We start from the raw sequence: 27,221 nt of genomic DNA, 5'->3' as shown, positions 1-27,221 counted from the left end.
TGAGCCAAAACCTCCTTCCATCAGTGAGAACTTTGAAGATGAAACGAGGCTGGGTCTTCCAACATGACAATGATCCAAAACACACCGCCCGGGCAACAAAGGAGTGGCTCCGTAAGAAGCATTTGAAAGTCCTGGAGTGGCCTAGCCAGTCTCCAGACCTCAACCCCATAGAAAATCTGTGGTGGGAGTTGAAAGTCCGTGTTGCTCGGCGACAGCCCCAAAACATCACTGCTCTCGAGAAGATCTGCATGGAGGAATGGGCCAAAATACCAGCTACTGTGTGTGCAAACCTGGTAAAGACCTATAGTAAACGTTTGACCTCTGTTATTGCCAACAAAGGTTATGTTACAAAGTATTGAGTTGTATTTTTGTTATTGACCAAATACTTATTTTCCACCCTGATTTACCAATAAATTCTTTACAAATCCTACCATGTGGATTCATGGATTTTTCTTTCACATTCTGTCTCTCACAGTTGAAGTGTACCTCTGGTGCAAATTACTGACCTCTGTCATCATTTTAGGTGGGGGAACTTGCACAATCGGTGGCTGACTAAATACTTTTTTGCCCCACTGTATGTTAGGCTATGCCCTCTCTATTTTTGGTAATTCCACACCGGTGGGGGAGGCTCTAATGTCTGTGTCTCAATCTTGCGGCCCATGTCAACCCTACTTACGGTCCGCATAATGACATGAAGAAATGTTTTTTAAATTTATTGCTCAAAAAATTATTTAATATGAAGGGAATAGGCTGAGTGTTACAGGCATAGCCCTAAAGAATGTAGCCTCATGGGCAGTGTAGTCCAGTTGTAAGTAAGCTATGAAGACTCGACTGTACACTCCTTAATTCAGATCAAACTGAGGTTATTGTACTCGGCCCTGAAAATCTTAGAAATATGGTATCTAACCAGATTCTTACTCTGGATGGCATTACCTTGGCCTCCAGTAACACTGTGAGGAACCTTGGAGTCATTTTTGACCAGGATATGTCCTCCAATGCAGGATGTCCTAAAAACTCCCTGGGAAAAGCCTTCAGTTAATCCAAAATGCTGCAGCAAGAGTCCTGACAGGGACTAGAAAGAGAGAGCATATTTCTCCTGTTTTGGCTTCCCTTCATTGGCTTCCTGTTAAATCCAGAATTCAAAACCCTGCTCCTCACATACAAGGTCTTAAATAATCAGGCCCCATCTTATCTTAATGACCTTGTAGTACCATATCACCCTATTAGAGCACTTTGCTCTCGCTCTGCAGGCCTACTTGTTGTTCCTAGAGTATTTAAAAGTAGAATGGGAGGCAGAGCCTTCAGTTTTCAGGCCCCTCTTCTGTGGAACCAGCTTCCAGTTTGGATTCAGGAGACAGACACTATCTCTACTTTTAAGATTAGGCTTCAAACTTTCCTTTTTGCTAAAGCATATAGTTAGGGCTGGACCAGGTGACCCTGAATCCTCCCTTAGTTATGCTGCAATAGACGTAGGCTGCCGGGGATTCCCATGATGCATTGAGTTTTTCCTTTCCAGTCACCTTTCTTACTCACTATGTGTTAATAGACCTCTCTGCATTGAATCATATCTGTTATTAACCTCTGTCTCTCTTCCACAGCATGTCTTTATCCTGTCTTCCTTCTCTCACCCCAACCAATCGCAGCAGATGGCCCCGCCCCTCCCTGAGCCTGGTTCTGCCGAAGGTTTCTTCCTGTTAAAAGGGAGTTTTTCCTTCCCACTGTCACCATGTGCTTGCTCATAGGGGTCATATGATTGTCGGGTTTTTCTCTGAATGTATTATTGTACGATCTACTGTACAATTTAAAGCGCCTTGAGGCGACTGTTGTTGTGATTTGGCACTATATAAATAAAATTGAATTCAATTGAAAGTTATAAAATACATTTTGGGGCATGTATTCTGTAATCTGTAGTGGAATACATTTTAAAAAGTAACCTTCTCAACGCTGGAGACCCTCACATTCCTTTGTCCTTTGACTAAGTTGACACTCCCCTGATTTTTGGTTTCCCTTGGTACAAAAGACACAAGCTCCACAACTGGTCCAGTTATAAGATCTCCGCGTGGAGCTCCTTTTGCTTGGGAAATTGCCTCATTTCTGCACAACCCGCTGGTGGGCAAAACTCCCCTGCTAGTGCCCCTCTGTAGTCTGTAGCTCTCTCAGCTGTTCCAATGGATTATCACAACCTCAAGAAAGTGTTTAGCAAAACCAAAGCATCGTCTCTCCTCCACTGCCTTCCATGAGGTTGTACAATCTTTCCTAGCCAGAGAGGGAGGCCATGGAAAAGTCCATTCCAGAGTACCTGGCAGCTGAAATAATCCATCCGTCTTTGTCTCCAGTAGGTGCTGTTTTTTTCTTTGTGTCTAAGAAGGCCAGATCCACCCATGCATTGATTACACGAGTTTGAATGAGATAACTGTGAAGATTAAACACCTTCTCCCACTCATAAATTCAGCCTTCAAACCCATCCATGATGCTACTGTGTTCACCAAACTAGATCCCCGTAATGCCTATCACCTGGTTTGCCTGGATTCTCCAAGGGGATGAGTGGAAAACAGCTTGTAACACTCCACATGGTTGATGTGGTGGTTGACTGTAAGCCACAGGCAGCTGAACTGATTCACCTGAACCTTTCACTGGTGAAGGAAGTGGCTGGACAAGCTCGCCTGAGCCACCTGCGGGGACAGGGATGGGTGCAGGCACCTGCCGGACACTAGCCGCTCCCACCCGGGGAGTCTGTACGGATGCGGAGATTCACAGTGTCCTTGGCTGGCCTCAGCCTGTGGCCTTGCATGGGTGCCCATGGAGACCGGACGACAGCCACCCCGACCCGAGGGGTAGGTACAGGTGCAGGAGTACGCTGGGTCCCGGCTGCCCTCACCCTGGGAGCCGGGACAGGGACAGGCAATGGCTGGGCGTCCGTTATTCCCACCGGAGAAACAGATACGGGTGCAGGAACGAGCGGAGCCCCAGACACCCTCACCCAAGGCACTGGTGCGGGTCCAGGGAAACGCAGGAGCACTGCTGCCCTGGGGCAGAGACAAACAGAGGAGCAGAAGCAGCCTTTACATAGTCCAAAGCAGGTATATTTACACAGGCAGAGTCTACGTAAGCCTGTGGGAAGCAACACGGGGATGAAGCAATGCCAAAAACAGTCTCTAGGGATGCAGCATGAACAGTTTCCACAGAGATTGGCTCCAAAGCACAGTGAACAGGTTCGAACACATATGGGTGTGGGAGACAAAACTCGACCTGATCAAACAGCTCCGAGGCACCCAGTCCAAGTTTCTTAGCCAGCTTAACAATGAAGGCTGCCACCCTGTTGCCCTTCAAATTTGCTTGCTGAGAACCCGAAAAGGCAGTCACTGTGCAACACAAGGAATTTCAGGTTCAGGAGCAGGTTTACCAATGTCCAGGCAAGTTGGCTGAAAAACTAAACAGTCCATAGGAGCAACGTGGCTGACAGTCTCAGTATTCTCTGGCTACCAGACATTCTGCATTTTTACCTGCTTGGGTGACTCGAGTACTGGCTCAAACAAGACACACGGAGCATAAATGAAATTTGCTGACTCTGAAACACGGGACAAAGAAACTAAAGAGCCACTTAAAGTAATGTCCTTATGAGCTAAAAAATCTGTCTCAGGGTTAGCCCATTCAACTCAAGGCGATTCATTGAAAAACAAAATGGTGTTACTCACAGTGGAATTGATACTGGCAGCCCCAGCCACAGCTGATTTTATTTTTGCCTTATATAGTGTTTTTGCAGGTATGCTTGGAAATGTTTCAATAAACTGCTGAAACTGTTTCATATTTTCCTAGCAAAACAAAAACATGACGGGTGGCTCAAGACTTTTACACAGTATTGCTGTACATGCATAATTTTGTTGTCATAACTCGAGCTGCATTATTAACAAGTTTGGACCCAGAGACTCCAGACTTAGGGAAAAAGGACAAAAGACAGGGAAGGGACAAAGGAAACAGGAAGAGAAAGAACTGGGGGAGAACAGACACATGAAAGGACAAAATACAAAAAGATATGAAGAAAAGAGGAACACAAAAGAATTCAAACCAGGAATCTCATATTATTTAAATAACTCATTTAGAAAGTCCAAAAATTCAGAAAGCTGGGAAAACAGACACATGACAGTTTTATCCTATGTTTTATAAAACAATCCTATATATTTATACTATAATATCTACATATATACACTCACACATGCAAGTAAGTACATATATGCACACATACACACGATCATATACAATCATATGTATATTTGTACCTAGCAAAGTTCTTTCTCGTTGATGTACTTTGTGGCAGATAAAGTTTTGAATATTTTTTTAAAACTGGAAAATATTTGAACATTATGGCTTTTTGTTTGCATCTGCCGTAAAGAATTTTTGTCACCAAACGCACAACTAGTCTGATGTTGCAAATAGTCGGGGCGGGGGTGTCCTGGTTTAATCATCTTGAAGAGCCAAAGCATTTTGAACATTTGTGATCAGGCACCATAAAGCATATTTGAAAACAGAGTCAAAAATTAGTGCAAACATTGTGTTTTGCAAAAGATGTTAGGAGTAGATTCTTCAAGCTTTATAAACTGACTGGTTCCAATATACATCCCTGCATCCTGTTTTATTTTGTGGTTTGTCCCTGCTCAGATGTATGTATGTGTCTCTATGTGTTGATCATTTAAGCCTCTCCATGTGGCCTTCAGGACAAAACCAGTGAAAACACAGCTGTGGATGGCCAGTCCTCTGACAGACCAGATCTCTAAAATAGAAGCCCCGAGGGGTTAAAAGTCCATGCTACATCCCTACCTCATGCCATTCACTTTATTTACTCTGTGGTCAAATGTTCCCTACTCCCCAGTGGGCAGAAGCTGTTAGCTTCTCTTTATATCTGATCTTGCTATCAACACGTTACAATGATCTGTCTTGAAATGCAAGCAGTCCAATTAGTTGGAAATCTCCTCAAGGACTAGCAAAGGTTTGCATGAACTCATGAGATGTTACATTGTTAATCCTTGTTTCTTCATTTATTAATGGCTTTTTAGTTTGCACCAAGCATCCATACACTATTTCAGCATGAACAGTAAAGATAGCAAAATAAAAGGAAAATCAAAAGCATTAACACCAGCAGACGATCATATTTTATTCAATTCAATTCAATTTTATTTATACAGCCCCAAATCACAACAACAGTCGCCTCAAGGCGCTTTATATTAATTTATAGGGCCCTCAAGAAATATTAAACATAGACAGAGATCTACAGCTTGCTGCATTTCAGCCCTTTTTATTTTTAGAATGGAGAAACACAAAAATCTGGAAATGAGCCATATCTGTTGAAAATTATAATTGTAAAATGAACCCTTTCCTGTTTATTTATTTGTTTGTTTAAAAAAACAAAAGACAAACTGTTATCTTATTTTATTTGATAAGCCTAAAAGTAGAACAGTGGAATTAAAATAAAACTCGTTTAATTTTGTTGTCTCATACTCGTGTCACTAGAGGGAATGCTGTAGCTGCTATCATTCTCAAGTGTATTTTTGATGTCTGCGAGATGGCAGTGTTATGTCCTGTTTTCAAGAAGGCAAATTTCTGAAACTTCAGTGAGATGACATGTCTGTGAATTGCAGAACTTTTCTATGACTCAATTTGTAACTAACAGCTTTGCGCATAAGAATACTTATTTTGGTTTTGGTTAACTTTATGGCTTTAGCTAATGTTAGCTAAAAGTAACTGTAGATAAAAGTAATGTTAAAAATTGATCATCCCTAAGAACTCCTGCAACGCCTTAACCGACGTGGGACGCGGAAAAACCAAAACGGCCTGGACTCTGTCGGGCAACGGAACCACACCTTCAGCGGAAATGCGGTGCCCGAGGGAATCCAGAACAGGCAACCCAAACTGGCACTTGGAAGGGTTGATGATCACGCCGTGCGCTGCCAAACGCTGGAAAACCTGGCGCAGATGGGACTCGTGCTGGTTCGCCGAGCAGCTGGCTACCAATATATCGTCCAGGTAAACAAAAACGAACGGCAGCCCACGCAAAACGGAGTCCATCAGCCGCTGAAAGGTCTGGACGGCACCTTTCAGGCCAAACGGCATGTGCAAAAACTCGAACAAGCCGAAGGGGGTAATGACAGCGGTTTTAGGAACGTCTTGGGCGCGCACGGGAACCTGGTGATACCCCCGCACCAAGTCAATTTTAGAAAAAATCGAGGTCCCAGCGAGATTGGCGGAAAAATCCTGAATGTGGGGGATGGGGTAACGGTCATTCTCCGTGGCATTATTTAAACGCGCATGGCCACCACCGACCGTCCGATTTGGGCACCATGTGAAGCGGAGAGGCCCATGCACTGTTCGAGCACTGTACAATGCCAAGGCGCTCCATGGCTGCAAACTCTTCCGGACAGTTTCGCGCAGGGCGGCAGGCAGCGACGCGCTCCGGTGACAAAACGCTGATGGTAGAAACAGATGCTCTTTCTGTAGTGCCGCCGTGTAGCAATCCCTGCCATCCTCTCCACACTTCAACTGAACACATCGCGCCACAAAACACAGCAACACACTTCCTCAACACTGGGTGTGAGTGGAGCCCTCTAGTGGTCCACCACAATATGACCTGCAATTTCAAGTTGTAAAACACGATGTGCAATCCATTATCGGATTAAAGGACAGCGTGCAAATTAAACTAGTTAGTTTCAGCACAGATGTCTACCATGTTGACATAGATCAGGATGAGACACTAGCACAGAAAGTGTTTCACGAATACACAGACTTGTTTAAAGATGAAGTCGGTGACTTACCTGTGACCTACTCAATGAAACTCACTCCAAACGTGTCACCTGTCATCAACACTCCAAGGCGCGTTCCTGTTCCCATGCAGAAAAGGTTAAAGAGGAACTCCAAAGAATGCAGGCCTCGGGAGTAATTGAACCAGTGGAGGAGCCCACAGAATGGGTATCCAACATGGTCGCAACACACAAAAAGAATACCAATGCAGGGCTCTAGAGTGCGACCAATTTGGTCGCAAATGCGATCCCCTATCGTGGACTAAACCAATCAGAGATAGTCAGGGGCGGGACCTCTCTGATTGACCATGGTCCAGTTGAAAGTGCAGGTGGAAGTGGGAGGTGAGTAGCTTGAATAAAGCGATATCAATTCATTAAATCCTGAATCGACTTTTAAATATAACTGTGTTTTGCCAGAAACGCCAGATTCTCAGATTAAAGCTCACAAAACCATTTCAACAACAACCAAACAGCAAATGAGAGCAGGTACACGGACTCCACACAAAGACGTAAACACAGACCCGACGCATCAGAATCAGCTTTGTCTTTCTCGGCTTTCTCACCCGACGGCCCGTAGACGGACACGCTGTCGGAGCTCAGCGATCCTGATGCGTCCGGTCCGCGCTGTGATTACGTCTTTTTGCGCTGATTCTGAGCTGCAGGTTTTGTCTCTCCAACCAAAATCCACCGAGCCAGCAGCAAAAGAAGCAGCAAAAGAAGCAGCAAACTGCGCTTCACATTTGATCAATGTCGTCATGAATTTTGCTGTTTTGCTTCCACGACTATTAAAATCACACTCCATGCACAGCTAGCTCTCTCTCTCTCTCTCTCTCTGTACTTCAAGAACAGTTTCCGTCTCCAATCTCTGTTTTCTGTATTATTCATTCGCTTATTACCCACCAGTCTACCGTTGTTTACAGCGCTGTGGCTGCTGTCTTTTTCTTTTCTTTTTTTCACTTAAATGACCTCGGACAAGAAAGCCTATTTTTTCTGTTGTTCAATACTGAAGAAATTTAAACTTTATATGCAGAACATTGTAGAATATTTTTAAGGTTATCTGCTATAAAAAGCCAGACCAGGAAAATCTCCTTCATGTTTTTCTGTGTTTTATTCTCAGTTACTTTCACACAAAGGCATCTGCTGTGATGTTCACAATTCTGATGAAGTCAGTACTGATAAATGATCAGAATTATAATATTTCTGACTCTTCTGGCTAAGTTGAATCGAATCGGGACTTTGAAAACCGGAATCGAATGGATTATAGAAATCAGTGATGATACCCAGCCCTAGTGAGCAGCCTAGGCACGACAGAAGTGGATGTAGCTGTAATAGGAAAAGAACTATTGCTAACTTTTCTGTTAAGGCCTGATCCTTCTGAAATTCATAGCCAGTGCTCTGACACGGTGTCATCAATCTTTGAATGCTGAAAAAGCACAGTGTATCCAGAAAAACACATTATATTATATAAATTATTATAAAATTTATGTACTCCTCTAATTTTTGTGCCGGTACGCCTAACTTTAAAAAGTTAGGCGTACCCATGGCAAAAAGTTAGTCTAGAGCCCTGCGATGATGTTCGTATCTGCATTGATCGAAGGGATCTGAAACAAGGCACTAATGCGACCTCACCATCCCATGCGAACTGTGGAGGAAGTAGCTGCTCAGATGTCTGGAGCAACCATCTTCTCGATTCTGGATGCAAAGAGCTTCTTCTGGCAAATCAAACTAGATCCTGCCTCATCTCTTCTCACTACATTTGCAACATCTTTCGGCAGATTCAAATTCTTAAAGAATGCCCTTTGGTATCAACACCGCTTCTGAAGTCTTCCAGAGAACCATGTAACAGATATTCACGGGATATCCATGCGCTGTGATTGTGGACGACATCCTAGTGGGAGGAAAAGGAATAGAGGAGCATGACAAAAATTTGAAAAAAGTCCTGGAGCGGGCCAGACAGGTAAAACTCAGACTGGACACATATTCACTGATGAAGGACTAAAAGCAGATCCAACTAAAATCACTGCGATCAATGAAATGCCACCACCAGAGGACAAGACGTCTCTCCAACGTTTCCTGGGAATTATCAATTAACTGGGCAAGTTCATCCCGAACTGTCAGCACCACTTTGTCAGCTGCTTCACAAGGATTTGGTGTGGAGCTGGACTCAACATTAGCAGGATGCTTTCAACAAACTTAAAGCGTGCCTCACCAGCCCACCAGCACTACAATACTATGACATGCACAAAACAGTGACTCTCACATGTGATGCTTCTCAGCATGGTCTAGGAACTGCATGCCTTCAGAACGACAAACCTGTGGCGTATGCATCAAGAACTTTAACTCCAACAGAGAGAAGGTACGCTCAGATAGAGAAGGAGTTACTAGCTGTAGTGTTCACATGTTAGAGGTTTTATGACATCTACAGAAAGCCAGTGGTGATTGAAACTGACCACCAGCCTTTGGTCACAATCCAAAACAATCCTTTCCACACAGTTCCGGCACGGCTACAGCGCATGATGCTACGATTACAAAAGTTCAACTTGACTCTCGTATACAAGAAAGACAAACACTTTTACGTCCCAGACACACTCTCTCGCACACCAACGCTGGATGAACAACCTCTAAAGGAAGAGGGGCGCGACTTCGAGGTAATGTCACTTCAGCTCATCTCACCAAAACGCCTACAAGAGCTTGCCGAACACACCTCGAAGGACGCTACTCTACAGACACTTGGTTGTTACGTCCAGCAGGGGTGGACCAAAACAAGTGAGTAGTGTACCTATAGAAATCAAACCATTCTTCAGCTACCACGATGAACTAATCATCAACAACAATGTCATTATGAAAGGGAACAGAGCCATCGTTCCAGCATCACCACATGAAACCTATCTACAGGAACTACACAAGGGACATCCAGGCATGGAGTCTACAAAAAGGAGAGCGAGGGACAGTGTTCTGGTTGACAATAAACTCTGACATTGAGAACAAAGTCAAATCATGCAGCATTTGCAACAGTCTAAAGCCTCACCAACAAAAACAACCCCTGAAACTACACCAAATTCCTGATCTTCCCTGGTCCATCACAGCCACAGACATATTCGAATGGGACAACTGCCACTACCTTGTGCTCGTGGATTCGTATTCTGGATGGTTTGAAATAGATAAACTTGAAAACCTAACATCTGCCTCAGTCATTACCACACTCAAATGCCACTTCTTAGTACATGGGATACCACAGAAACTGTACTCAGACAATGGCACCCAGTTCACCAGCCAGACCTTTCGTGAGTTTGCCACACACTGGGAGTTTGTATATGTCACAAGCAGCCCTGAGTTTCCTCAGTCAAATGGACTCAGTGAAAGAGCTGTGCTAAAAGACTCCTTGAAAAATCACAAAGAGATGGAACTGATTTCTATTTGAGCCTGTTACATCTACGCAACACGCCACAAGACAACATTCTTGGCTCACCAGCACGGAGGCTTCTATCAAGGCGAACACGGTCAACCCTTCCTGTGTGCAAAAAACTGTTAAGCCCAACAGCAAAAGTGACAACTACTATCAAAACTCAACTCAACAGCACTATGACAAGTCCAGCTCGCTGCTCAGTCCATTAACACCAAAGCAGGTGGTGAGATTACAAACACAGAGCGGATATGACAAGATTGGAGTTGTAAGTAAGGTATGTGCTAAACCTCGCTCTTATGTAGTTGAGTTGGACGGAAAGGAAGACAGGCGCAACAAACAACATCTTCTGCCTGTGAGCGAGCCTCAACCGGAAAAGCTCGCTACAGCTCAAAATGAACTGAACACAATTCCACAAGTGGATGAAACTGAACCCGATAAAGCACAAACATGAAACGATTCAAGTTCAACTCGACCCACCACAACTTGGCACAAAACAGTCCGAACAAGTGATCAAGGACAGAAAAACGCAGGGTAAAATGAAAACACCTAAAAATTGCCAAGTACGCTGATGACAACTTCCACCGAATCAGATCTGGTAGTGTCTAAACCAAATAGTAAATACCTGGGTTAAAAGCACACTGATGCTGTATTTTCTGTTTTGAAATGTGTTTTCTCTCATGTTATGTTGTTGCATATTTGTTGCATTTATGACAATGATTACCATGAATTTCATTCGACATATGAACCTTTATTTTTGTGTAATCCATAACCTGATAAGTTCTTCCATAGTAGTGGTGTTGTTTGATTTGGGTATGCCTAAGAGGTCCAAAACTAAAAGAAAAAAAAAGAAAGAAAAGGGGTAGATAACAGTAATGTTATGTTTGTCCATACTGCCTGCCGTTGCTGCTGTTACGGAGGTTTCCAGCAGATGTTGCTGTGGTTCTAACTTGGCTATGTGTGCTTCCTGTTACCTGCAAACAAACGCCTAAATGTGTAAAGTACACAGAAATATAACATATTTAAATGTTTCCAATAATCTTTGGTGCAGATATGATGTTTCTGTTCTAAATAACAGAAAATCTGTAAATGATTAGCATTTTATATTTTACTATTTTACCAGTCACACAAGTCAACTCCAATAGGATGGACAGATGATGCAAACACTTCCAGTGTATATATGATATTAACAGAGCCAGTGTAATCAGCAGCTCTAGTTTGTAGAAACTAGTTTCAAGGGCAAGTATCACTGAACTGCTGTTAATAGGCATTATGCAAGATCACCACCCAATAATATCTAAACTGAAAACAGATGAAATAAAAAAATACTTTGACTATAAAATCAGCCACGTGTCAGGGGACGCTGCCACCTTGTGACGAAAGGAGGCACAGCGCCCTGGCACCACCCCAGGACTGTGAAACTTTATTTAACCTGCACAGTCTGTGGAGTAGTATTGAAACAAAGAGACAAGCAACCTGAGAAACTCCCGCTGCACAGCCTCTCCAGACACCAGTCGACGCCTCCAACACTTCAGGGTCCTCTCACTGGGTTCAGAATCAAGGCTCACGGCACCAGTGTAACAAGACTTAATTACACTTTGCTGTAACTAACTGGTCTAAAAATTAACTTGACATTGCGTTGTGTAGTAAAAGATGCATTGGGGTGGCTGTAGCTCAGGTGGCAGAGCAGGTCAGCCACTAATCAGAAGGTCGGTGGTTTGATCCCAGGCTGCCTCCTGACTGTATGCCAAATATCCTTGGGCAAGATACTAACCCCATGTTTGCCTACTGGTGGTGGTCAGAGGGCCCGGTGGCACCAGTGTCCGGCAGCCTCGCCTCTGTCAGTGCGCCCCAGGGCAGCTGTGGCTACAATGTAGCTGCCATCACCAGTGTGTGAATGGGTGGATGATGTAGTGTGAAGCGCTTTGGGGTCCTTAGGGACTAGAAAAAAGTGCTTTACAAATGCAGGCCATTTACCATGAGACTTTCTTATCCTTTAGAGAATCTGTTTATTATCTGGATGAGAACGGCATAAGTGCTGGTCAGGCAGGTTGGCTCGTTACAGGTGGCTCAAACACAGGACACTACAAAAGGAGTAACATGTTCTAGTAGCACAGCTTGCTAGCTAAGCTAGCCAGTGTACAATACTATTATGTGACTATTTTAGCACTTCACATTTGCAACAGTTCTCTTCTTATTAACACTCAGACAATTTATAGTGCTGCAAGTGGCATTTATGCACCGTTTATGAGAGAGGGTGCCATTGAGCCAATAAACATTACAAATAAACAAATACACGTGTTAACATGGCAAGTGTAATCACATACAACATAAACACTGTTACACCAGCATGACAGTTTTTTATCCTAAGTCTTTCACATCACAGTTATAATGAGGTCCATGAAGATCCAGTTCAGTCCACTCCCTGCAAGCAGCTCCTTACCCACCGATTCCATTTGCCTTCAACCCTCACATTCTGTTCCCACTGATACATCACAGCCCTCAGCCAAAATGCCAGCAGCCTGTTCCCAGTGAAATAGTGAATGATAAGGTCAGAACTTCCAAAATAGTTGTCATTCCTTTTTTGGAAGTTGAAGCCAATGTTGAAGGAACAAGAAGATAAAAGATGCCTTTGACTTAGGCTACGTTCACACTGCAGGTCTTAATGCTCGATTCCGATTTTTTTGTCTGCTTGTTCACACTACAAATAAAATGTGACAGCAAACGTCCTCTAGTGTGAACCCTCAAAGCGGCCCGCATGCGCAAAAGAAGACTTCACACACAGCGCGCTCTGTTTAGACCAAGACCAAACAGTATTGTTTGACTGCTGGCCTTAATATAAAGACCTGTTTCAGACTTTACGTTTCCCTAAATTTAAGTTATAAAGTTATTTTGTTATTTACATATGGCCTAATAATGATCCTTATTGCTGTTTTAGAGGAGCGGTGCTTCAAAGGATAGTTGCACATTTCTGTCAGAATCTGCAGATTATACAGTACAAATAAAATGTTCACGTTTCTCCAACGCTGTCTTCCCAACAGTTTCACTAACGTCTACACTGGATGGCCAGGAAGCGTTCACGGTGTCTTCCCGGGCGCTGATAATTGGCGTCTGTCTTGTGTCAAAGACGGATTGAGTGCGACATGACCATTCAAACAGCAGTCGCTTTCTAAAACATCAGATATGTATCGGATTCAGTACCACATACAAAAGTGAACCAGATCAGATTTGAAAATATTGGATTTGTGCCGTTCACACTGTCAGACCATGACCAGATATGGGTCGCACAGGGTCAAAAAAGTCGGATTTGATGCGCTTTCGCCTGCAGTGTGAACGTAGCCATAGAGATCACAAGAAGAAGTTTAAGTTTTATCATTAGTCAAATGTATTCTCCTAAGGTTCCCATTACTGGATCTCCAGAAACATCGGTTTCATCTCAGAGGATGACTTTATGGAGTTCTGATAAGGAAAAAGAGCTAAAGCAAGGTCATTTATAATAATAATAATGGATACTTTATTGATCCCCATGGGGAAATTACTTGTTTTTCTCTGCATTTGACCCATTCACTCAGTGAAGCAGTGGGCAGCCCACTAAGCAGGCGCCCGGGGAGCAGTGTGTAGGGACGGTACCTTGCTCAGGGGTACCTCAGGGTAGCCGTTAAGTGGATTCGAACCGCCGACCTTCTGATCATGGGGCGACCACTTTACCTACTGAGCTATCCCTGCCCCAAGGTTATTTTTAAAAAGAAAACTTGGATGCCCCACATACAGATACAGGAAAGACATTTAGAAATTCCAGTCTTCCTACACTTAAGTCATTCAACAGGTCACTGGGAAACTGAACAAAGTCAAAAAAAAAAAGCAAATTAGAACTTCTAAGACCTAAACAATAAACCAGCTGTCTGAGCTTGCAAAGACCATATGCACATGACCAGTGTTGGGGAGTAACAGAATACATGTACCGCCGTTACGTATTTAAAATACAAAATATGAGTAACTGTATTCTGTTACAGTTACCGTTTAAAAAGGTGGTATTTAGAATACAGTTACTTTGTTGAAATAAATGGATTACACTGCGGTACTTTCCTGTTTCATATTGTGGCGGGTCAGGACTGTTTGGAATAATCTTTTATGGTTCTTATTCGTCCACACTTTTCTGTACATCCAAATTGTTTTTACCATTTTTTTCTCCATAAGCTCCTTCGTAATGATACCTTTTAACAAATTTTTACCGTTTGAACACTTGAGTTCCAGAGACTTGGACAACAATCTCAGCAAAAAAGTGGCAGACGAACATCATTGCAATGAAAATGTAAACCTGAATCTGTTAATTAAATGTTAACTTGTTATCTCTAAAAATACTGGTTAATATTTTTTAAATACCATATTTACATTTTCAAATTATATAAATCACATCTAAATATTCTCGGAATCATTTTCCCTTCATACATACAGCACTGTTACAGCAGTACATGACTAATATGATGAAATGCTTAAAGCAAGACCCTCCCAAAAAAAAAAAAAGAAAAAAAAAAGTTAAATTCCAATAATTAATAAAATAAAATACAAGTAAAATTTAACCTCAGTTGTATTATTTTTTATTTGCAATTCCCCCATCCAACCAAAAACAACATTTTTAAATGCTTATAATTACAGATTTAATCAGACAAGAAATTCTACAAGAAATATCCATTAATGGCACAAAGGTGTACAGAAAACACAGCAAGATATGCACAGGTCTTATATTTAGTCAGATCTGTTAAAGACATGAATGCAGAAGCACTGAGAGCATGAAAGTGAGCAGGATGTGATGCAGATCATGTGACTGTGCAGCTGATATGTCACAGCTTTAAGTCACTTCCACCACCTGCCTCAGCTCCTCTATTAGTGAAGCCAGCTCTTTCTCCAGGCTCATTATCAGACCTGAGGACACACAAGGACAGTGTTGTACTGTTACTCAACAAATATGACATACATGTGAGGAGAAGAACTCACAACACACAGTGAGTACAGACACATAATATTTATGAGGTTTATTATCATTCCTCAGAGTGCGCCCAAATGCTACGTCTGCAGTTTGTCCAACGTTTGTTCATTCTGCGCTCCAGACGGGTTGAGCGCGTTTAAATTTTAATCGTGTTAATCGCGATGACCACATTAAAGCTGGCAGCCCTAATTTTGGGGGGAAATTACTTTGTCCATGTTTGGACTTCTGTGTTGTAAACGCGCAAATCAGTTCGTGCATGATTACATTGCTCCGCCCATCAAAAAGTCTGCGCATGCGTGAATATATCGCCCACCGTCAATATTTGGATTGACGATTGTCAGTTGGAAAATGTTTACACATCGCCCAACCCTACCACCAGGCCCGTTCTCTTCACAGATAATCTTGCAAGTGTCACGTCTGTCACAGCATCTCAAACGCCATCATTTCGGTCACATTTGCTCATTGGGCATCTACTAACTACTACACCACTTCCCAAATCTTCATGTTTTTCTGTAGTTTATCCTCAGGTACTGTGTGTGTGTGTGTGTGTATGAGAAATAAAAAAAAAAAAAAATGTAATCCGATCCATTAAATATCAAAAAAGCACCTCACAAAACTGGCGACACGCCGTAACTCGGCTCATAACCGTAACACGTCGCAGCAGTGTGCTCACGTGATAGAGCGGCTGTGTGTATTTGTAGCCTCGCTACCAAACCAGCATTTCATCTCCGAGGAAGTCATCCCAGAGAGAAGTAAAGCAAGTGTGTAAGTTCATCTCTGAATGTTTGTAAAGCATTCCAGCGTTAAGCTTAACAACCGATATATGGAGCGATTGCCTCTCTCTCTCTCTCTCCTGCTGCTACTTCAATCGTGAAACTGATCAATGATCAGCTGATCGGCTTTTCTGTCGTGAGTCCGCCTCTCTTCTTTGTTTTTGGCCCACTTTGCACCAGAAAGAGGAAACCAGCGCCTGAACAGCAGCAGCACGTTTAAGCTTGATCAGCTGTTGTTAGAATTTATTTAATATTACTTTCTACACCAGGATCCTTTTCTACGCAGCTGACCGCTGTAACTGTGCAGTATATACACACACACACACACACACACACATATATACATAGATATATATATATTAGGGGTGCAACGATACACAAAATTCACGGTTCGGTTCGATACTTTGGTGTCACGGTTTGATATTTTTTCGATACAAAAAAAATTTCATGCTTTTTTAATTTGTCATTTATTAAAATTATAAATATATATTTTAACTCATAAGTACAGTTTTTAAATTTAATGTTGCTGAAACAACAAAGTAATAAAAAAATAAATCTGAGGAATCACTCATCTTTGGAAAAGAGAGTTTATTACAGAGAAATGTCTCTTTCCAAAATAAAAGCTATACTATACGCTTCTTCTGGGCTATATTCTCAGCAGCATATTAAACATATCAGGTCCCCATAAGGAGAATCCTGTGCTAACGGCTGTCTAAATGACTCGGGTAAAGTTAGTAGCATGGTGCTTGTTGTTTTTGTCTGCTTCCACTTGTCTTTGCACTAGGATGCTGTCGGAGTAAATGTGCAGTCATATTCGTTGTGTTCCCACTAGTGCTGTCAGCGTTAATCTGAAATGACGTTAACGCCACAACACGGCAAATCTCCGTTAACGAGCTACCGCCGATCGTTCCGTACGTGGGGCTGGACGGCGTCAACACCTTAACGAGCTAACTGCGCTAACGCACTAGCTCCCACCCATGTAATTGAGCATTGCATGGCAGATCCGACATACTGTTTTACTTTTGTCCATGACGCGCTTACCTTCAGGGTCATACGTCACATGAAAACCAAGATAGTTCCAAAGGCCAGATCTGAATGAGGGTGGGGGAGGTTCAATTTGCCAGGTTGCAACGAGATTAGCTTCTGTCTTGCTAGCTTGCGCTGCGCTCAGTGGATCTGCGCTCGACAGTGCAGCCTAGGCGGAGTAGTCGAACGCAGATCCACTGAGCTTTCAACAGACAGCATCGTCAGAAGAAAAGTTGATAAAATAAATTTAAAATGTTGTATTGTTCGATACATATGCGTACCGAACCGAAAGCACTGTATCGAACGGTTCAATATCGGTACAAGTATCGGTGCACCCCTAATAAATAAATAAAAAATTTATATATATATATATATATATATATATATATATATATATATATATATATATATGAAAAAATATGGGTATGTCCTGATAAATGATCAGAATTATAATATTTCTGACAGTCTGAGTCTAAATAGAATCAAAGATCCTGTGATTTGGTTAAATTTCACTTGTAATGCTGATTTTATATTGACAACTACTGACTCTTCATATGACATCTAAATGGCATGACACTCTGCTGATCGCTGGCTCAAACTTTACCTGTGTTGGCAGTGTTGCCGGCAATGAAGCTGATGACCAGTGGTAGCCGATTGAACTGCACAATCTGTTCAATCCAGAAACATTACATGTTATATAAAAAAAAAAAGTTAAATAAACTAGATATACTTTACCAAACCTGAGTTGGTCAATCCATACTCATCCTGACCTTAGAACAAACTGAAATAATGACATTAAACTTGGGTAGATGTCAGGGCTTGAAATTCATATCTAAAATTTTAGCCCCTTCACTTCTGATATGCAGAAGAGCTGAAGACCATCATCAAAACAACCTGACCTTATGCTTGTATGCCACACTGATGCAGTAATTTGGGGCAAAGGACCCTAAAACAGGTACTGTGCGTATAAATGAATATGCTGTTTGCTTTCATTATAGCAATAACTTAATATAATAATTTAACAATAGTGAAAAATAAAATAAAGGCTTGAAATATTTCGCTTTCTGTGTAACAAATATAGAATATATGACATTTTTGGAGCTAGACTATGGTATGACAAATATACCAAACTACTGATTGGTGGAAAGAAGGGGTCTGACCTGGTAGGCGTTATAATAGCAGATGATGCTCTTGTTCTTAGAAAGGCCCAGTTTGCTGCCCTGATCAGTGGCCAGAGCAAACGTAGACAGGAAGCCAGGTCTCAAAGCATGAACTGGGGCATTGTCGTTGGCAACTGCAAGGATACAGCAACGATGTCAGGGATGTAGGGATAAAACACTCTCCACATAAGGAATGTCTGCTGACATTTGTTTCAAATTAGGGCTGCCACAAACGATTATTTTGATAGTCGACTATTCAGCGATTATTTTTGCGATTAGTCGACTAATCAGATCATCATCCATTCAACGTAAAACTACAGCTTATTGCACCAGCAGCATCTGCTCTTATATAACTATCATTAGCTTACAGCTTTAAGTGTTTAAGGTATGCGCTAACTAAAAATAAAGACAAGATGATACTTTATTAAATTTTAATGAAATTTGCAGATTGTTTCAGTTGAGTTTAATAAACTCAGCCATCTGCCAAACCGATTTACTCAGGAACAAATAAAACACTGAAAAAAGCCAAACAACAACATTTTTAAGTTATCTAAGTGACTCATATATCATGTTTAACCTGAGTAGCGAAAGACGGCGGTGGGTTTGAAAACGATTTGTCAGGGGTCCGGTGTTCTCACGGCTCTAGTGACCTAGCCCCCGGCTAGCTATCGAGCTAGTGGGTAACAGATGTCTCCGAAAACGTCGGAGCGCTTTTGAAAATATGCGGTGTCTTGATAAACTGAGCAGATATTTGAGGTTTACACAGCTACATTCTCGCCTGAAAATATGTTAAACGTTTATTTTGTGACCCAGAAAGAATAATAAGAGTAACATTAAAACTAACTAGCCGCCGCCATTGTTGGAAACTGAGCTGGGCCGCGCTATGAATGCTGGGACACAGCTTCTCCTTCTTCGGGGTTTAACGGCAGCTAGCATCCTTGTACATGCAGTGCTGCCATCTTCTGTTTCAGTCCGTTATTACACTCTTAAATCCTGCTACTTATTCCTGCGTCTTTTGTGATCTTACAAAGCTTCAAACGATGCGTCGACTATTAAATCAGTCGTCGACGATTTTGATAGTCGACGTAATCGTGGCAGCCCTATTTCAAATACTGCCCAAACCTGCATAATTCACTATATTTATGATGCAACTTATTTGCTTTTTTCTCCACTAAAGAGCAACTGGTTACATTTTTCTCTAAATTAATATATAACATTTCTTGGAAATTCAAATTTGAAAAGATTTGAAACATTAATATATTTAGTAAAATACAAAAATCCTTTTTTTTTTAAAGAAGAAACATCTTATGCCAAACAAAGTAAGTCAAGTGTGCTCTCTGCTCTGATGTTCTGTGCAATAGTATGTGAGTCTGAGCGATTCACAGACTAACTGATAGCTCGTGGACTTCCCGCCTGGCTGACTTCCACCTTCAGGAGCAGCTACTCCTATCAGGGCCAATGTGGAAACTGGTTTTAGGCTCTATTCAAACACACTTTAATTCTACTACCAAGTTTCTCTTCTGTTACTTTTGCTCTCATGGATTTTACAGTTTTCCACACGACAGCAGTGAGACCAGCAATAACCAGCCATTCAGAATGTTTCTTACCTTTAATAACCGGGACACCATCCCTATCAGTGACCACAATAGCATGAAGACCTTCAATGCTGAAGGAGACAAACAACAAAACTTCCTCATTAAACACTGAACATCCTGATAGTGTCGACTGTAACATTGAAGATTTTGTTACTTTAATGATACGCACCTTTGCAACTGTTTGTAAAGATATCTCTTCAAATCCTGCAAATAATTTTACATAAAAAAAAAAAAAGGTTAGATAGTTGGTCAGAGCTAACAAACCATACTTCATCGTCCAGTAGAGGGAGCACGTTTGCTGTCCGCTCCACTCCAGGGACGGCCCAGCTGGCTGCAGTGAGCTCTGTTGTCAGATGGAGGCAGCGTACAACAAGTATGTGTTACAGCTAGTCTGTGTGACAGTGCTATTATAGTCGACACATCGCTGGTGTCGCACTGTGATTTTGATGTCAGCTGTGACACAATTTTTGCGGGGCATCAGCTGATTATGACCTTTCAATATTTGTATCTTGGCGGTGAGGCCACTGCAGAGACACACAGATATACAGAGGGAGATTGAAAACTTGAGTCTGTGGGGGAAAAAAAGCACACTTGACAAAGTCTTGACCACCTTATCTGGTGATACTGTCTGGGCGGCGACGCCTATCGTCTAGAATACTGCAGTGGCTTCCTGCACAGTACTGACTGGTATAAAAGAAGTTTCTGCGAACCATGGGTGCAGCAGTGAGCAAAGCGAGCATTACAGCGCGTACACTGCAGCCTGGTCACTCATGTGTCCGGTGACTTATCTGGACTTGGTGAAGCCAAGTATCCCAGAATTCTGTTTGTTCGAAACTTAGAAGCAGCAATGGTGGAGGAAAGTTGCTAGAAGTGTACGTAACGTTTGAGATGTTACCATTTCTGTGGAACAAAATTAACTCTTACAATATTTTCAGGATGTAGATGCGTAAACTTCAAATATTGCTCGATTTATCAAGACATCACCTATTTGCAAAAGTGCTCTGACATTTTTCCAAATGTCATTTTTGCTCTGACATTTTCATCTGTCATTTCATTTTCGTCCTCACCAGCTGTAGTGAACCTTGACTTCAGCTGGTGAGGACGCACATCATTTCCAAAACTTATTACAGTGTTTTATTTGTTCCTGAGCAAATCGGTTTGGCCGAGAATATAAATTAATCTTCATAACTGGGTCGTTTTATTTCAAAGTCTTACTTGGAGAGCTGTCAGTGTACTGAACTGAATATTTCACCAGTCCTTATCCCTGGATGTGAAAATGTGCTGTTTTTATTTTAACAGCTGACTCTGAATTAAATCTAACATTATAAATATTTTAATCCCACTGGGAGCAGAAACAGCATGTTGATACGTGAAGATCCTGAAGACTGCACCAGTGATGATCAAATTATGTTTTGTTTTTTTTAATATATTTTTTCAAATCTCTTCCAAACACTAGCTGTCTATTTTAACTTTTGAGTGTCTACTAAAATAAAAATAAAAGCATTCTGACATCGGACACGTTTGTTTCTGTTCAATAAGCAGCGTGAGCTGTGCATACACAGTGTTGGGAGTAACTGTATTCCGTTACAGTTACCGTTTAAAAGGTGGTATTCAGAATACAGTTACTTTGTTGAAATAAATGGATTACACTGCGGTACTTTCCTGTTTCATATTGTCGTGGGTCAGGACTGTTTGGTTTTGTTTGACAGCTACGTTCTGTTGTTCCAGGCGGCAGCATTACGGTTGCCATGGTTACAGGGCGACGCTCTCTCTCTCTCTCTGCGACTGTGTGTTTCCTGGGTGAGAGAGCGCCTTTTCGTTGTTGTTGTTGTTGTTGTGCTAAGCTAACAGGCAGAATGCTACAAGCTAGAGCTGGGCGATATATCGAGTTTTTAAAACATATCGATATATTTTTATACGAGATATAAGATGTGACAATATCCTTTATATCGATAAAGTCTATGTTACGTTATAATTATAGTTGTGGAGCCGCAAGTTTGCCTCTCTTTCGTCCACTTTTGTCTCTACGCAACGTTACTCCGCCTCGCCTTCACTGAAGACAACTCCCCCTCCTCCCCCATCGCTTCACGTGCAGGCAGCGACAAGACGGACACGGCAAATCTCCGTTAACGAGTTACTGCGCATCGCCCCGTGCGTGGGGCTGGACGGCGTCAACGTGCTAACGAGCTAACCACGCTAACGAGCTAACAGCGCTAACAGCGCTAACCCTAAAGTCCTTTCATTTTCTCAAAAGTTGACAGCGCGCCTTATGTATGAATTCTGGTTGTGCTTGATGGCCACGAACCGATTTTATGTGGTACACGGCGCTCAGCAATCTGTCAAAAATGTTTTAGTACGACTTTGGTAAGCTACGGAGCTGCACCGCTTGATGGATTGTCGGCGCATTACGGCTACTGAGGAGCTTCGCGGAGTGATACGTACTGTGCATCAACGTAATATTACCGTATTGTGTGTGTATAAGGACCATAAATGGCACCTGTAAGAGACGTGGTTATGAAGCGGATTTCAAACTCCAGGCTGTCAGTCACACAGCAAAACTTGGGAACAGAGCAGCTGTGAAATCTGTCTGTCTTTGTTATTACGCTCAGCGTCTTTTAGTTTACATTTTGACTGCACAATTGTGAGCTCTTTGTTTAGCACAAAAACAACCTTGTTTTCTTTTATTTATGGAGCATGATTATTTAATGAATGCTCATAATTTAATTTTGAGTAATTTTTCATGTACATCTGTGCTGTATGTTAATAAAAGTGTCTGTGTGACATCTGGGACACAGCTTTGACTAAGAACTCTTTTTGTTCTTACTTTATGGCTTAAAAAAAAAAAAAAATCGAGATATATATCTTATATCGCCATCCAGCTAAAAAATATCGAGATATGAATTTTGGGTCATATCGCCCAGCCCTACTACAAGCATAGCTCTAAAGAATGTAGCATCATGGGCAGTGTAGTCCGTGCTGCAGGGAGAATGGACTGCGACACGTTATGTGTCTGTGAGCGCGAGGAGGGAGAAAAAGGGGAGTGGAAAGGTACGAGTTGTCATCGAGCAGAAACGGGAGCTGGAAGCATGTAAATATAATAATAACCACTGCAGCCAAGAAGAGAGCCTGACGAGCCCAGCTGTAAGTAAGCTATTAAGACTCGACTGTACACCGTGTTCGTGTTTTCCTCCAAAAACAATAAGTTCCGTTGGAGCAGCCTTTCAACGCCTCTCTCTGTCTCTCACTAGCAAAGTTGACCCCTCCAACAAAGTAAAGCTATTTTTCGGCTACGAGCCGACAGGGACCCCGCCGTATTAGTCAGAGGTCCCTTTACTACAGTTCGGAGTCACGGACCTTCAGTAATAGTAATAAATCACACAGCAATAGTACATTCACGTTGTTGTAAAAAGCATGATAATATATTAAGTAATCCAAAGTATTCAGAATACGTTACTGTCATTGAGTAACGTAACGGAATACGTTACAGAATACATTTTGGGGCATGTATTCTGTAATGGAATACATTTTAAAAGTAACCTTCCCAACACTGTGCATACATGTATAATATTTTGAAATAAAATTTGCGTTTTCTTCCTGGTCTAGCTTCCTCCCGGGTCTTGCGAAATCCAGACTTGCATGTGAACTTGCGAAGTACGGACTTGCATATTTCAGCACTGCGAAACTGCCTTGTATTAATACCTGCTCTTATGGCAGCACTGCATATTCTCCTGAACGATAGGCGTCGCCGCTCAGATAATCGCCACATAAGCACTGATACAGGAAGAGAAGAGGTCAAAACCGGAAGCCGGAAGAGTTTTTCTTGTTTTTTTAAAAAACTCTTCCAACATCTCTCTTTCTCTGTATATCTGCACGTCTCCGAGTTTCTGTGCTGGAACGTCAATTAAAAAACAAACAATCGTACACTTATGCTTTCCACCCAGCTCCGGAGGCAGCGCAACAAACCGAAATACACTCCGCAGTGGTCGCCTCGACATCATGATAAGGGCACATGAAGCCGCTTCATTAATCTCCGACACCCCCAAGAATAAAGAGATCAAAATAAAATAAACAAGTAAATAAGTGCTTACTTTTGAGAGCGCTTTTAAATCTCGAACACTACTTCACGTGTCCCTTTTTTAATAGGAATTATCAGCAATACGTTTTTTCCTGCTTCTCCATTTTGGAGACGGGAACTCAAGAAGAATGACAGACGTCTCATACTTACATCGGCCATGGCAGCTATCGAGGTATCGAGACCGCTCGACGACTGCAGGGAGATGACTGTAATGATAGTTGTTCACACAGAGGACTCAGTACGTCGTCGGAACTTCACATTCTTTTATGTCAAATAAAGCACACAGCGGTTTCCCAGATAATATAAATGCGCGAGTTAACATCTCCTCATTAAACTAAAAACAAATAATAAAAATAACTAGACAGGCAAATTGGAAATACACATTAAAATCTCAAACGAAAGGACAAACCTTTGAACGACTTTAAAACAAAAACATAACCCTCGGGATCTGGAAAGGCAGATTAAAAAAACATAATCACGTGATTACTTCTTCTTCTTGAATTTTGGTGGCTGGCAAACCACAAAGTGGTGCATTAGCGCCACCAACTGGTATAGACATGAAAGGTGCTCAAAAATCACTTTCTTCTCTTTTTGTAGTACATTGATCACCTTTCACTTTACTGAGCTTGGATCGGTTGCCTTTTGCCTATTTTCTATTGGTGTTTTTTGTATATGATGTAAACTGCACATTACTCATAACAGAAAAACACCAGCAGATGGATATGTATTCATTATATGAATACATTATTCTGTTTTTATTATTCTGCCATGTACAGTGTCCTTGAGTGTTCTGAAAGGCGCTTTCTTTTTTTCTTTTTTTTTACATTGTCTGTGAGAGATGAAAGGCGCTTTCAAATAAAATGGATTATTATTATGTCTTCCTTCCATTGTTCCTTTCATGCTCCACCCACAGCTAACACTGCACCCAAAACGGTGAGGAGAATCCTTACAGCACTTCATGGGGCTTCTTCTGAGGGGAAATCTTCTCCCGCCATTCAGCTACAACAGAACATGGAGGCGATGGACCTCATACAGGGGGAATCCACCCCCAAGAAGACCAACACAGCTTCAGTTGAACAACAGGTATACACCCCGACGAGACATCCAAGCACAAAGAAAAAGCTCAGAGAGTGGAGACTGCACACAAAGGAAGCATCGGTGATCATTGGAGACACCAATGTGGGCTTGATTCCTCCTTATGTTGCGGAGGGAGTCCAAATTGACAGAATGGGGCCATGCAGAGATCCTTGTGGATAAAGCAGACAGTGACACATCGGTGGAGAAGCTGGTTCTCTCCTTCAGCCTGAAAAACAGGTGTCAGAGGGATAAAAATGTACCAATAAGGGAGCTGAGAAGAACGCTGAGGTCGGCACAAGAAAAATTCCCCCAAGCTGACATTTATATTCCAGTGATTAACTTTTCTTCTGCCCTTCCCAAAACAGAACAAGACACATTATTACACATAAACAATTTTATTGCAGGTTTAAAGGAGCACATACCTGCTCTACCTGCTGATAAGTTCAGCACAGAATCGGACAATCTTCGCTGGACGGACAAGACTGCAGAGCACATGTTGGATCATTGGAATGATCATGTTAATGAAGCATCTCCATGAAACCAATTTGAGTGACTGATTTTATGTACTTCTGTGCTTGAGGGAGGCTTCAGATGCCATTTTGTGAGAGTTTAGCCCCAATATAACCCACTAGAGGGTGCTGTAACTCCATTTAAGGGAATTTTCCCCTCCACTTTACTTTTCTCCTTGTTTCTTCATTTTTTATTTGTATAGGCCCTTTTATGGCCATCCCATTATAAACTCCTGGGCCTGAAGCCTTCCCTAACCTTAACCTCTTTTAACCCCATGCAGGGAACCTAAACCTAACCGCCTAGAGCCCTGATTGAACATTGGGCCCTAACTTCATCCCCTATCTTCCGGCCCTAAACTTAACCTCTGGGTTCTCTAAGCCCACTTTCAAACCCCTTTATTTGGGATAAGAGAGGACACTTCCCTCCTGGAGAGCAATCCGTGAGTGACGTGGGGGCCCAGGATGGGAACAGGTTTGGTCTGTGCATGGAGTTTGGCCACCTTCGGTGGCCAACCTCCAAACTTGAGCTCCCCCATCTAAACCCCCTAACCCTAACCATACCCCCTCCCCCATCCTAATTCTAATCTTACCCTGGGGGCCATAACACAAAACCCTCATCCTAATGTTTACAGTAAATTACAATTGGACATGGATATTCTCTACATTACAAAAATTGATTGAAACCTCTTTTTATTGGATAAAAAAATTCCCTCTGTGGAGGGAAACTCCCACTAGGTTTATATCTGGGACTCTCCACCATTTGACCTTAGAATTGAAGAAGCTTCTAGGATGAGAGGTGAAACGTCTTCAAGCAACTTAAAGAAGTCCAGACGCTTTTCTTTCCAAGCTCCTTTGACTACGATGACCTGGATGACTGAGAACCTTCACAGAGATAAAAAATTATATTTAGATTAAAAAAACGTGGAATCACGTAAAACATTAAAAACAGTGTATTCAAAATAATATTTTCTGAAAAAACAGTTTCTGTCACGGACCCGGCTCTGGAGGACTCAGGAGTCCGTGAGCAGTGGTATTATTGTTGTTGTTGTTGTTGTTATTATTATTATTACGACTATTATTTGGGGTCGGTGTCGTCTACTGTTCTGTCCACGTTTGTATGTAGAATGCATGTGTCTGCATCTCTCTATCTCTCCCCGTCCTCGGGGCTGTTGACGGAAGCGCGCATCGTGGGAGAGGCGTGTCCGGGCGACTGTCGTCATCGGGAGTCCCTCTTTGCTGTTGCAGCTGATTACCTGACCAGCTGGTGGTAATCATCCCTCCCGGCTAGGAAGAGGTATTTAACCTGGACTCGCGGCGACAGTCGACGTGGGATTATTACTCTTGACCGGTATAGTCTGTGCGAGGCGTGTGGTCCGGGGAGTCGACTAGTGTGTGGTTAATTGTGGTTTTTCCTTCTTCCTCCAGGAAAGTCGAGCGAAGAAGCGAGTTGGGGAGCACACAAACTAAGGGGGCTACAGCACGGGACGCACTGGGAGCAAGGGATGAGCACCATTGGCAATTTACATCTGAGTAACTGTTGGACTGACCTGCTGTCAATTCACTGTAAATAAAGTGCACTGTGGCATCGCTGAGTCCTGCGTTTTGGGTCCTACATTCCTCATCCCCACTGTGGTGTAATCTATAGTGAGGTATATCATGTGCCACTAGGCGGCAGTACTTACCCTTCTAGACAGGAAGTGAGGCTATGTAAGGGATATAGAGTAAGCTGGAAATAAAGATGGTGGTGTTCCACGTTATCGCCTAAACGAGGAGTTTATTAAAAGAGCCCAACTCAACATGGTGTCAGAAGTGCACTCGCTCTAGGCGG

General features: G+C 42.3%; 1 protein-coding gene and 1 long non-coding RNA gene across 3 annotated transcripts; one reads left to right on the top strand and one right to left on the bottom strand.

Moving 5' to 3' along the window:
* Window positions 1-14,773: 14,773 nt before the first annotated feature.
* lamtor3 (late endosomal/lysosomal adaptor, MAPK and MTOR activator 3) lies at window positions 14,774-24,348 on the bottom strand. 2 transcript variants are annotated; one of them, XM_026152899.2, is made up of 7 exons: window positions 24,217-24,348; window positions 23,958-24,013; window positions 19,902-19,936; window positions 19,745-19,803; window positions 18,138-18,271; window positions 17,582-17,645; window positions 14,774-15,114 (listed from the first exon to the last, which is right to left on the bottom strand). In XM_026152899.2, the coding sequence occupies exons 2-7, from the start codon at window positions 23,964-23,966 to the stop codon at window positions 15,041-15,043; spliced, it is 375 nt and encodes a 124-aa protein (XP_026008684.1). In that variant the 5' UTR covers window positions 23,967-24,013; window positions 24,217-24,348; the 3' UTR covers window positions 14,774-15,040. The 2 variants fall into 2 exon arrangements, with proteins under 2 accessions (XP_026008684.1, XP_080149609.1); XM_080293483.1 differs by having other exon boundaries at window positions 23,958-24,068; window positions 24,217-24,334.
* Window positions 24,349-26,345: 1,997 nt separating this feature from the next.
* LOC145422298 (uncharacterized) lies at window positions 26,346-26,985 on the top strand. The gene is made up of 2 exons (XR_013903588.1): window positions 26,346-26,741; window positions 26,819-26,985. It is a non-coding gene; the product is annotated as an uncharacterized LOC145422298 (long non-coding RNA).
* The last annotated feature ends 236 nt before the right edge of the window (window positions 26,986-27,221 follow it).

The sequence above is a fragment of the Astatotilapia calliptera genome, chromosome 19 (genome assembly GCF_964374335.1).
Source record: "Astatotilapia calliptera chromosome 19, fAstCal68.1, whole genome shotgun sequence".
NCBI lineage: Eukaryota > Metazoa > Chordata > Actinopteri > Cichliformes > Cichlidae > Astatotilapia > Astatotilapia calliptera.
The sequence above is the reverse complement of the archived record's forward strand: the minus strand, read 5'-3'. Positions and strand labels throughout refer to the sequence as shown.